This window comes from Ochotona curzoniae, unplaced genomic scaffold (assembly GCF_017591425.1).
Source record: "Ochotona curzoniae isolate NIBS_2020 unplaced genomic scaffold, NIBS_Ocur_1.0 contig_2599, whole genome shotgun sequence".
In the NCBI taxonomy this organism is placed as follows: domain Eukaryota; kingdom Metazoa; phylum Chordata; class Mammalia; order Lagomorpha; family Ochotonidae; genus Ochotona; species Ochotona curzoniae.
The window spans coordinates 5923376-5936512 of record NW_024465520.1 but is presented as its reverse complement, the minus strand read 5'-3'; the positions used below and the strand labels follow the sequence as shown (position 1 = coordinate 5936512).

At 50.8% G+C, this 13137-nt stretch overlaps 1 protein-coding gene across 2 annotated transcripts in view; it reads right to left on the bottom strand.

The window, feature by feature from the left end:
* Positions 1–11137, bottom strand: part of GYG1 (glycogenin 1) — a 32252-nt gene extending 21115 nt beyond the window's left edge. The window contains exons 1-4 of one of the 2 annotated variants that reach the window (XM_040974766.1): positions 11037–11137; positions 8529–8664; positions 6700–6874; positions 6298–6460 (exon numbers count right to left, since the gene is read on the bottom strand). In XM_040974766.1, the coding sequence (XP_040830700.1) occupies positions 6298–6460; positions 6700–6874; positions 8529–8664; positions 11037–11043 (481 nt within the window). In that variant the 5' untranslated portion in view covers positions 11044–11137. The remainder of the gene's footprint in view (positions 1–6297; positions 6461–6699; positions 6875–8528; positions 8665–11036) is intronic. The other variant, XM_040974767.1, reaches the window with a different exon arrangement.
* Between the last annotated feature and the right edge of the window lie 2000 nt (positions 11138–13137).

Below are 13137 nucleotides of genomic sequence, written 5' to 3'. Positions count from 1 at the left end.
TGTTAAAAAGAGGTTCTTAATCAAACTATGAAACTATTACACAAATTCAAAATACACCTGTTCCTGCCGTAAATTCCACTCTCAAGGTAGATTCCCTTAGTACTTTGAGCTGCTCAGACTCATATTTACATCAGATGATTGGTTGTTAAATGCCTATAAGGTCTCATAGAATATAGGCTTTATAAAAGCAGAGATAAAATTTATTCTTTAGGGGCCCAGTTTTAAACATGCATGATGGCTCAACTGACTAATCCTCTGTCTTCAGGTATCAGCATCCCAATATGGGCTTTGGTTTATGTCCCAGCTGCTCCACTTCCCATCCAGCTCCCTATCTGTGGCCTGCGAAAGCAGTAGAGGATGGTCCAAAGCCTTGGCACCCTGCACCTGCATGGGAGACCTGTGTGGAAGACCTGGACAGGGCTCCGGGGTCCTGGCCTTGAATGGATGTACCTGCGGCTGTTGCAGCCATTTGGGGAGTGAACCAGAAGATCAAAGACCTTTCTGTTTCTCCTTTCTATAAATCTTTTTGATTAAAAAATCTTATTTACCAGCTTATTCTTGATACTCTTAAAGTTAACATGTTGCCCGAACTGGAAGCTAAAATCATTTCTGAAATAACTAATGAATGGACCCACCACGGAGATGCAGATGAATTAAGACTCCCAATAATTCCAGATCCTAAATAATGTGAAACTGTTATGCTTTTGATTTAAAATGACAACGAATAATCAGCACCTGTGGATTCGAGGGAGCCGGGGAGCTGCAGAGACGAAGATGGGAGCCCCATGTCATCCTGGGTAAAAACAAGCACTACAACAGTGGCTGTGCGCATGGAGAGCCAAGAGTTTCAGGAATTCATTGGCGAGAAAGCCAGGGTGATAGGGCTCCTCCATCACTCTCATGACACATCCTACACAATGCTGTAGTGTGGGAGGGTTGCCAGAGAGAAAAACGCACGCTTGTAACCCACCCACGGTGTTGAGAAAAACTCTAGTCCAGACCTGGCTTAGCTACCAGCGACACCAGGGCCATCGCTGGCATGAGATGGCACCGTGGCAGGTTCGCAGCACATGCCTGACAGCACGCCCTCCATGCATCTGTTAGATGAATGCATACATGATCAACACCTCACACTCACAGGAATGCCCAGACATGGGCGAGATGCTGAGCAACGAGAGAGGTCCCACAAACCCTCAGCCCCTTGCTCCCTGCTTCTCACAGGGTCTGGGGTGTCTGCTGCTTCCACAGCTGGAGACAAACAGATGGCTACCTTTACAAAAAATACTCCTGGGTAAAATGAGATAAAAATAGCTCAAGGGCCCAAACCTTCCCATGGGCTCATTATTTCACCACCGCATGGCACGGTATTTGCTTTTCCTCTGTGCTATTTAAAATGGGAAGCTATGAATTAAATCGCATACAGAAAGGGAACCATTCCTTTCAAAGCACCTGCTCAGCTACTCTCAGGGCAACAAGCAGCCAGTGGCGGGGCAGCCAGGGAAGGCCATTGTGGAAGACAACTTTGAAAGCAGGCCCGCTTTCCGAGAGAGCCAAGGAGGCATACCCGAACTGCAGCTCATCCAGTTGGGACAAGTACTATCTTGAAACACCTCAGTCCTTTATTCCCCCTGCTTTGGGCAGCTCCAGCATGAAGACTAATTATAACGCTGACAGAAGACAGCTCCAGGGGCAACCTTACGCTTCAACATAACTCAGCACGAAGGCACTTCCGGTGAACATTTAAAAACCCTCCTACACTTACGGGTCTCAATAACCACAGAGAATCTGAAACCCGCGCACATGTTGGATTCTGCTAAAGGTAAAACCACATCTGATCATCAATTTACCCTCAATTTGTTCCTTCTGAAAGATTCAACTACAGTCCAAAATTCCAGTACACCCAATACAACATTTAGGTATTTAAGTAGCAATGGAAACAAACAGTAAAAAAAAAGTTTGCTTCTTAAAAAACCGGCCACTCCAAAGTGGAAAATACAAATTCCTCTCACTTGGGGTTTTGAGACACATACAGCTGACATTTTAAAAGACAGTCATTTTTAAGCACTAAACCTTGCCTTCAACTGTCCACGCACTGGTAGTTTAGGACACTGGAGAGTCACAGGGGGAAAGCTCAGTATGCATCAAGACTGACTTCTGCAAATGAAGAGCCAGACACCATCAGTTCATTTCACACGAGCGTGTGAGCAGAACTGCTCATGAGTACTTAAAATAACACGGCCTCTTTCTTTCCCTTCTTACTGATAACAAGTCCCAAAGTTAGCCTCATCTTGTCACATTTATTACACACAGCAACTATTGTTCAACTTTTCAGGAAGCGTCACTTCTGCGATGAACTGACCATTTGAAAATGCAAACAACCGTTTAAAGAACTCAAACTCTTGATGATGGAGAGTTAGACGGCGGTGTGTCTCATTCTCCAGGTATTCGGAAGGGAAAGACATGGCAGCGAGTCTAAAATGGTTTGCCATATTAGGGGTACTTTCTTGGCCAGAGGCCCCGGGGCAGGGTTGGGGGAGGCGATGAGAGGGCTGTGAGAGCTCAGCCATCAGTGGCCTGTGCGACTTGTCAGCGAACACCAGGCCTCGCTGGTGTCTAAGGACAGGCTGCAGATTAAGCAGGACTTTCAAGATACTCAGATGGAGACAGTCACCTGCAAAAGTGCTCTTGTGTAAAACTAACCTAGGAATGCAGGCACGTAGGCCACTGCTGCCGGGCTCTCAGGACGTGTCTGTGTCGGTCAAAGAAAGGCCAGAAAGCGGGCATCCCAGTGCCTGCGCGTGGCACCCAAGCACAAGTTTTATAGAATTCTGAATATAGTTACCCCTTTAACAAACTGTATGGCTTTGACAGAATAAAAACACACTGCAAATGAGGCACAGCAATTGCCCTCGGGCAGGATAATGTGCGGTACCCAATCCGTGATATGAAGCGCAAATCCACCACATCGTCCCAACACACAGGCACCACTCACGCGGGGGGGTGCACACCCCACCCTCCAGAGCTTTCCCCGCTGAGTAAAACTTAGCAATACCCACTTCGAGGCAAAAGACCCTCTCAGAGGTACTAGCATGCTCTACTGAATTTTGGCATATTTGATTCTTGAGCTCTTTCTATCAGTTCTACTGACAGAAAATTCAACCCCTCTCCACCAGCCGGCCAAGCAGCCAGGCAGCGGAGTCGGCCACACCGGAAAGCCTGCTGCTGAATAATGAAAAGTGCCAGCAGGCCCAGGGACAATCTCACCGGGGTTTCACATTCAGACTGAAGAGAGAGTGTCTGCCACACTCAGGCTTCCTGGCCACAGTGGCACCCACTCCCTCTTTGTCTCCAGATGCTGAAGCACAGGAGATGGTCCCGACCGATGTAAGCTTCATTCTCTAGAACTGTAATTTGGACCATTCACTGTGCCACAACACTGTTCGCTATCCATACTCTCACAACAGCTAACACCGAATGCAGTCAGGAACTGGATTCCTGTCGCGTGATCAAAATCCCACAGATCCCGGGCACTTGGCAGGCCCTGAGAGCTGAATGAAGCTGACAGCAGTACCCGGAATAGCTGGCAGGACTATCTTCACTTCCCTCAAACTAGAGAAGAAGCAGTAAAACGGTGACCTCACTGCAATGGAAAGACAAAGACAAATTGGAGTTCTGCCAAATGCCCTCATCTTCCTGTCACAGAAGGCGACAGTGTCAGTGAACAAAGCCCTAGAACTTAAATGCCATTATAGCTTTTACCCCTTACATGAAGCACTGGGATGCAAAAACATGCCTGTGCAGCTTTGACCACAGTGAGCATTCAACAACGTGATTTTTTTCACTCAAAGTTGCTTGAGTTGATGAGACGGCCATTCAAGGCCGTCCGTCCTGCTGTCTGCAGTGTGTCCCACCCTACCATGAGGCAGCACCTTGCCCTCGGTGACTGACAGCTGGGGTTGGATCAACCTCGGTCGTGGGTGTCTGTCCTGTGTGCTGCAGGGCTCAGCAGCCGCCCCAGCCACTCCTCTGATGCCCAGAGTGCACCAGCCCCCTCATCTCTGGCAAATACCTCCAGACGATGCTAAATGTCCTTTGCAGCGACAAACATCTCCCCTGGCGACTTCAGCTTATTCCAGTGCAAACTAGCTAAACAGCAAAAGCAGACAGATTTATGTACCCTTATTATTTCCACGGACATTTTTCCTCAAAGGAATAAATTGAATTTCTATGAATAGCAATAGCAAAAGCCCAATTTGTTTTATATATCAAGTGAACTGTTAAATTTCAATATATAATTTAGAATCAAGTTTTTAAATTTGAGAAGTTTAATATTCTGATTTTTTTTTTTTTTTGAAATTTGTATCTGAAAGGCAGAGTGACAGAATGATGGAGAGATAAGATCTTCCATTTTCTCCTTCACTCCCCACATGGCTATGATGGCTGGAGGTGGACCACGCTGAAGCTGGAAGATTCTTCTGCATCTTCCACGTGGGTACAGTGTCCTAAGGACTCGGGCCCTCCTCTGCTGCTTTCCGCATTAGCAGGGAGTGGATCATAGCGGAGCAGCTGGGACTAACTGGTGCCCACACAGGATGCTGGAGCCAGGGCGGGAGCTTCACCTGCTACACCACAGCACCTGTCCCTAATGTCATGATTTTTAACTTCCTAATTAGGTGAGAAAAATAATCCCTGTCTGCAGCCAGGGCTGAATCTGAGAAAGGCATTTCTATTTACTTCAAAAGATCTACCCCCTGCAGATGTCAGAGGTGGTGAGGAAGGAGGAGATGTAAAAGCCCAGGTGTGGGTATCTGCTGCCTCTGGGCTGCTGGACTCCACGAGGACCTGACACTGAGTCACCTCGGAAGCCCTTCTGGCCTCATCTTCTTCCTGTCTGCTAGGGTCTCAGTCAACAGACCCAGCAACAATTTTCACACAGAACTGTCTTTGGGCCTGGCAGAATTGCTCAATGGCAAAATTCTCATCTTGCAACCTGTAAGATGCCATATGGGCACTGGTTTGTGTCCTGACTGCCCCACTTCCCATCCAGCTCCCTGCCTGTGCCTGGGAAAGCAATAGAGGACAGCCCAAAGCCTTGGGACGCTGGACCCGTATGGGAGACCCGGAAGAAGCTTTGGATCAACTCAGCTCTGGCCATTGCGGCCATCTGGGGAATGAACCAGTGGATGAAAGATCCCTCTCTGTAGATCTGCCTTTCCAATAGAAGTGAATACATTTTTTGTTTGTTTTTAAAAGAACTCCCTTTGTTTTTACTGTTTTTTTTTCTTGTGGTTTTCATGCTATTTTTTTTTAAATGATTGCTTATTTTGGAGATGGGCCTGAAAGAGAAACATAGCTATGATTTAATTTTACCAAATTCTCCAAAGAGTATTACACATTTGGCACAGCAATTAAGATGCTCAAATCTCATGGCACTGAGTTCCAGTTGCATCCAGCTAACGTGCACCCTGGGAGGCAGCAGCTGATGGCTCAAGAACTTGGGTTCCTGCCAGCCATGTGGGAGATGCACTGAGTTCCTGGCTCCTGGCTCCACTCTGGCCTGGCCCTGTGTCAGATGTGTGGAAACTACACTACCGAATGACACTGCTTCTTTGTATCCCTCTGCCTTTCAAGTAAAAGAAAGTAAAAACTTTTCCATGTTTTCCAAGGCTGTAAAGGGGGCACATATCAATCTTTAAATACATAAAGCTACAAATCCACTCAGACTTGATAGAAAACAGATAATGGCTGTTATTGTTATATTTGGACTTGTAGATAACAGATACACAGCCTTAGAGAAAATGAGACTTTGGAAACAAGCATTACTTACATAAACTTTCCATATTCTTTTCTTAATTCCTCCTTAAGAACAAATAGAAGCCAAAACCATTGGGTTCATTTTTCAAGTTCCCCTAGAGACAAACTTGCAGTCCCCCTAGGGGCAACAACTATCAAGCTTTCTGGAACTCAAGTCCACTAAGGCTTATAGGTAGATCTGAACATTATCTACATGTTATATTGTCTTTTCTCACTTCCTGAATAACTGTTAATGCATTTACCACACTCTACATAAAGACAGTCCAATTAAAAGCAAGCTGATCAAACTGCTTCTCCTCCTGCATCTATGGGGCAAAAGGTGTGTGTGTAGGTGGACACACACACACACCAATAGCAGCCAGACTTCCAGCAGCAGCTGCGTCTCATGGATCTTCTAGGCGCAAGACAGTGCAACGGTGGGTGGGAAGAGGAGCCCCTGCAAGGGAGGACAACCCAGCAGACATGAGGACTGCAGACACATACCGTCAAAACTGCCCTGCTCGGCAGCACAGCGTAACAGCTGATTGTAGGTTTCCACCGAAGGCTGATACACAAAGACTCCCGAGTTGAAGCAGTCAGGCCACCCTGGGTCTGGGGCCGCCGACAGTTCTTCTCTTTCAAAAAGATCATCAATATTTTTGAGGACCTGATTCAAAGGGGGAGGAAAAACAATTACAGAAAGGTTTTGAGGGAGGCCTTCCCTTCTGAAGTGCTTGCCGTGACAGCTAAGGCAGCCCAGGCCTCCCTGTCTGCCATCAGCGGTCACCTTTCAGAGTGGAGGTCTTATCTGACCCCTCCTCTCAAGCTGTGACGGCATTGCCGAGATGCCAGGAGGCCTCTGTAGCTGTATGCAGGAATCCGTGCACCCCCTCGAGCCCCACTCACCAGTGTATCTGCATCCATGAACACGCATTTGGAATACTGGGTGAGGGACCAGCAGTGCAGTTTGGTCAGCGTGATGCCCAACTCAGGCCTCTTCATCAAGGTGAGATGAGCGGAGTCGCCGCTGTCCAGGATGTCTACGGTGATGACTTCATCAAAGACTACCTCCAAAGCCTTTCTGTCGAGACAAAACCCAGACGGCGGCACTGAGTTGGCGCCTTCTCGGAACCCGGGAGCCTCCCCCCGTCACTCAGAACAAGCTGCTTCCTTGGCAGGACACACCCCTTGAAATCAGACTGCATTCACTCGAGGGCAAGCTGTGTTCAACTGCATGTGCAGTTACTGTTCCCTGTTTAATGCCTGATCATGGCAGGGCTGAAATGCTTTGCATTCAAAACCATTATTGTGGATATTTTCTGAACTCTTCCAAAAAAATCCTAGCCCTGAACTCTAGGTGGATTGTGGAAACAGCTTAAAAATGTGACCAACATCTGGTCAGAGCTTATCTTTGCAGCAGCCTCTGCGTTTCATGATGACACAGTATTGATTCTTGTAGCTGGCTGTGTATCTTTATAAAAGATGCTGAGTGGTATGCGCAGGCTACGTGCCATGAAGCCTTTAGCCAATCACAGCTGCTCAAGCAAGTGACAGGGAATCACCCCGCCCTCCGTGCCAGCCTGCAAAGAAGTCACGGGGCTCGGTTACTAGGTCATCAGTTTTTGGACTCCAATCTAGCCTGCGTTTACGATGTGCCTAGCATTCTGCTGGGACACAGGATTCTCGTTTGGTTTGTGAGATGCAATTCTCCATGTCCCTAGTTGGAGCAGCTTTACTTTGAAAAGCTCTTCAGGTGGTTAGCGGGGCAGGCAGAGGTTAAGAAACTAAACTGAGTACAAGAAAAACATAGGATAAAATCACCATCCTCGCTGGGGTTTATAATTCTGTTAGAGATGCAGAACAAACTCCATAGCTATTCCAGAGCATTCTCTGGTCCACACTGCAAACTCAGTCTGAAAAGAAATGTTCTGGGGCAAATCATACATGGCCGGTGGAGGAGCGGAATCCAAGACCAGATCTCATCTCTGCCCGCATCCTCACTACAAGCCTACACGTCAGGACACACACATTTGGCATCTTCCTAAACTGCCACCTAGGGACAAGGTTGCTCCTGAGAGATCCACATACGTATGTGTATGTATATATGCACACACATAGATAGATACATAATGCCAACTTTTCAGAAACCCTCGGCTTGTGCTTAAATAAAAAGCCAAAGAGGGCGTTTTCAATTTCTAAGAGGGTTAGAAGCCCAGGTAAACAAACCCCACAAAGCTGCCAGTGTGCCTGGGTTGTTGTTGTTGTTTTTTTTTTAGTGTTAGGAAGTAGATATGGTTCATTCTGATATTTCAAAATCAAATTCCAACAAATGAAAATGTACTACACAACAAGTCGCTTGTGCCCCTCAGGGTTTCCCTAGCAAAACCCCTTATTCAGAAAGCCCTGGAAAGATTTTAGTGTGTTATGTTGAACTACAGATCCTTAGGTTACAACGTCAACTGGCAACAAAGGGCAACTTTTCCAAAGCTACCAGAGGGTTTCCGAAGATTCCGGCAGGCGCAGGCACCCCTGCTGCATGTGGGGAGATAACTCCAAGCAGACTGACAGTCACTCCTGTCACCCACACAGCACTGGGAGAAGGGCGGGGTCGGGAAGGAGCTCGGTTGGAATACCTCCTTCCCTCTGCAACTCCTCCTGTAGATGGTGTGACCCCATGCCCACCCAGGCCAGGGACGGGGCAGAAGGACAGACACATAGGCCTAAGGCATGCTCACCTCATGCTGTCTGAGACCTGTGGGGTGGTGAGCACGGCCAGCCTCCGGGAGGTCCTGTGCTGTTTCAGAGATGAGCCCAGAACCAGGGCACCCTTGGCGTAGGCATCGTTTGTGGTCAGTGTCACAAAGGCCTGATCTTAATACAAAGAAAAAGATAAACCACACTCATTACAGTTATCTTACCTTCCCCCGGGGATTTGTTCAAACAATAATTCGGCAAAGGACTCTGAGATCACTTGCTCCACTGATAAAGCAACTCTCCCCTTTTGGTGTGTGTGAGGAAACCCCAGGAGCCATTGCCAAGAAGGGCTGAAGACCCTGGTCTTCCAGGAAGGTCCAGCAACCTCCAAGGGGCTCACAGAGCCAAGGACACTGTCAGCCTCTCACACTAAACCACAACACCCAGAGACACACTTCAGCGACCACTGGTGGTGGAACAAGAGAACATAGAACATAGACAGTCATGTCAGGCAAGCACAGTCCCAACTGGCCACCTGGGCTGGGAGTCAGAGGAACAGCCACACGCTTCAGAGGCCACAGCACAGGCTTTCTTCCACTTCTTCTAAAGATTCCTTTAATTATCTGATAGGGTGGCACGGATTGGGGGAAAACAGACCTTCCATCCACAACCTCCCCAGATGGCCACAACAGCCAGGGCTGGACCACGGGCAAGCCAGGATCCTGGCTCTCCATCCTGGTCTCCCTCACTCACGGGGCCCAAGCACTCAGATCATCACCTGCCAGGCACCTCAGCAGGGACTCAGACTAGCACTCAGATATGGGATGTTGTCCAAGGCAGGCAGCTTAACGTGCTGGGCCTCCATACCCACCCCATGGCTTCTCACATGGCTTTCTTCTTCAACTTGGAGCAAAAATGCCCCCGCCCATGACCTCCAAGGGGTCCAAGGTTTGTGTCCCATTAGACAGCTGGAAGCAGCTATGTAAATTTATGACCAATCACTGTCATGTGGATTTCCATGCCATGTCACATGTACTAACACATCTTAAGAGAGGGAGTACCTGCTCCCATCTGCAATAGACACTCTGTTGCCAGAACCCTGGATTATGCCGCCCACCCAACAACCCCACCACCATCCAGTCTGATGCTTCTCTGGTCTTGCCCTGAGGTCCACACCGGACACTCTCCAACTCTGAGATCTTTAACAACCTGCTGGTGGCCATCCAGATGTGCAGGATCACTTGGGACCAGGCTCTGCCAGGGATCACTGTTGCCCAACCTGGGAGCTGGGACACGCTGCCACAATGTCTTCCTGTCTCCCTTACCCATTTATCAACGCAGACGCTGCAGGCAGGGCCAATTTCAGCGGGAAGTGAGAGGATGTAGTGTGCTACTGGAGCTGGGTCAGTGTATCCCACACACGTGGGACCCGACAGTCATCTTCACACACTTGGGGTGCAGCACAGAGCTCCTCCCACTCCCTGCAGCGCCCAAGGCAACACATTCAGGGAGCCTCAGAGGTACACACTCCCACCCACCCATCCTAAGGCAGTGACTTGGTCAGCATGCACCCAAAATACTTAATCTGGACGTAATGCATTTTCTGCTGTTAACTTAAGGGTGGTCCAGCACCCCGGAGATCCTGGAGAAAAAAAGTCTTGAGGAAGCGAGGATATGGATAAATTCCAGGATTCAATAAGGGGGCGGGACAAACGCTCAAACGTTGAGGAACCTAGGCAACAACACCCAACCCCCTTCCCCACCCTCCCCCAAACACTGCGGAGAAACGAAAAGCCAGACCCCGCAACAGCTAGGTAGGGAGTTCAAGGTCCTCAAAGGCAGCTGAACTCGGTTACACCTGCCATCTTCTGGGAGCCCAACTGTTGTAACAGGCCGGCAATTAGCCGCCACCACACGGAAGGGCCAGTTTCTTCGGAGTTCCCCGATCCTCAGGGGGGGTGGTGGCAGATTCGCCAGCGAGCCGGCCGCTCTGCAACAAGTGGGGCTCAGGCCGGCGCCCTCCCACCCGCGGAGCCCGCCCCCGGGGACGCTCGCCCGGCTGCCGGCTCCCCGCAGCCCGGCCCCAAAGGCCTAAAAATAGGCTCGGCGTGGCGGCCAGGGCCGGGGCGGGCGGCCGAACAGGCCAGCCGAGAGGCCGCTGGGGGGCTCCCCGGCGTCGGCGCCCCCTTTCCCCAGGGCGAGGGAGCGCGCGTACCCCGCGTCCGTTCTGCGCCCCTGGGCTCCAGCCTGGCGCGCCCCCGGGGGAGCCCGGCTCCCCACCCCCCACTCAGCCCCGCCGCAGCCGCTCGGCCGGCCGCCCTTCACGGCGAGAGCAGGAGGAAGGGCGAGCAGGAGACGGAAGCAGGAGCAGGGCTCCGGCGGAGGGCCGCGGCTCCGGTGCGCCACCCTCGGTCCCGCGCGCGCAGGGGCGCAGGGGCGCAGGGGCGCTGCGGCTAGCGGCAACTTTGCAGCGCTCGGGAACTCGCCCGGGGCGGCGGCGGCGGTGGCGCCGAGCCCGCAGCGAGAGGGCAGGGCGGCGCGGCGCGTACCTGTCATGGTGCTGCCGGGGCGCCGGCGGCCGCTGCAGCCGCAGGTTGGTGTCTCGGAGAAGCCGGGTGCCGGGAGGGGAGCGCGGCCCGGGAGGAGGCGCGGCGGGAGCCCAGCGTCCGCCCCGAGCGCTCTTATAGCGGCCGTCACGTGGCTGCGCACGCTCCCGGCTGCTGCGGGCATCCTCCGGGCTGCGCGGCCCGTGGGGGCGGAGGCCCGCGGCTGTGCGGGGCCGCTGCCCTGGCGCCTCGCGCCTCGGCTCGCACGTCCCTCCCTCAGGGCCAGGCTGAGGGTCCAGTGTACCCCTGCTTCTGGTGCTGCTAGCTCAAGGCACCTGCCTGGAACTGAGGGTCTCCCAGTTCCCACTGAGCCGGAGACCTGAGGGAGACCAGGGGCGGAGTACAGCCTGGGACTCCCAAATGAGCTTAAGGGTTAGGGAACCCTGAGGAACAGGCGAGCAGTGATGTCAGTTCTCACAATTTGTCCCAACGTGAGTTCTGATTCCGTTGCTTTTTTACCTCGAATTGCAAATCATTCCTAAAAAACACAGTTTTGTGGCCACGATGGAAAGATAGGAAGAATATTTGGTGGGCGTTATGGGGGAGGGGGTAGATTTCGGAACTGTGCCTGAAGATACGAAGTGCTTCGTTTATCCTTGTAACAACTGGGTAAGTATTCTGTATTCCTTTACAGAGGAAAGCACGGAGGCACCGAAAAGTTACATTGCTTTTCTACGGCTAAATGTGAGTGGACAAAGTGGGACTTGACTCTTGGCCGTTGGGCTACAGCCTTCCCATGCGCCAGAGAGGTGGTAAGTCATGGCAGCTGTGGTTAGGTAATGCAGTCCTTTTGGTTAAACTGTTTCACAAACCTTGAAATGGCCCGTTTGTCATGCATCTAGGAAGTTGAGAAACCGTTCTCCTAAGGTGATCACACCCTGCCCTGTTCCGCGGCCCAAACACAGCAGAAACACTGCGCAGTGTAGTCCTCTGCGGGCAGCAGACACGCAGTAAATGGGGGAGCATCCTGGCGGGTCCCAGAAACCACCAGGAAGTTGACAACACCAATTCAGAAAAACCAGACAGACGTTCAAGAACAGGTGCTCTGGCTTTCGATCGTTTTTACTTGCAATGGTCTGTCTGACAATGTATTTAGACCTTACGATGGTGTGAAAGCAGTGTCCATTTCGTGGAGATCATGCTTTGTTGAACTTTGGTCTTTTTGCTGTGCTGTTGGAACGTGGTACGGTAACTGCTTTAGGATGAAGGGCAGCAGTGTCCCATACAGCTCCGGGTCGGGCATGCAATCGTGAGGGTGTACAACAAATACTTGACCGTGTGAGCTAGATATTAGTAGGCAGGGCGTATGTTAAATGCTCATTTGACTTACAACATTTTCAATTTATGATGGATTTCTCAAGACATGAGATTCCACAGTAGGTGGATGTATGTCACCATTTCCTCCTGTGGGGGCCTGGGATTCCTACATGACAGTCATTTGGGGGGACGTCGATTAAAATGTTGATTTCCAGGCCTAAGCCCATGCCTCCTGAGTTAGAACCAATAATTGGCATTGTAGGAAGCCTCTCTGGAATCCTTCCTTGAGCCAGCACGGTCTGCAGACCACTGACCTCCCAGTTCCTAATAGGTAGACCTGGAAAAGTGAGGTTTCTATCCTTCACCCACAAACCTTCCTGCCGATTTTATCTTGGCAGTGTGGCAGGCTGGATTCCACCCAGCAACAAAAGAGCAAAATGAGGAGGAAGAACCAGGGAAAACTGGAAATTAAAAGAAAAAAAAATCCTGCCTTTCAGAACATTTCTCTACCACCCCTAATGCTTAAAGGGCTTGCTGCCGCCGCGTTCTGTCGGGATGCGTAGAGAATTTAATAGGAGCAGGTTTGTGCTGCAATAGTTAGCACATTGCTTGTGATACATACAGCGCATGGCAGAATGCCTGGGTTGAGCTCCTGCTTCCGCTTGCGGTTCCAGCTTCTGGCGGATGCACCTCTGTGTGGGCAGCAGGTGATGCTCCAAGTACTGGGATTCCCTACATGCCCTTACAGAGTTCCCAGACTGAGCCCCTGACTCCCAGGCTAGCCCTG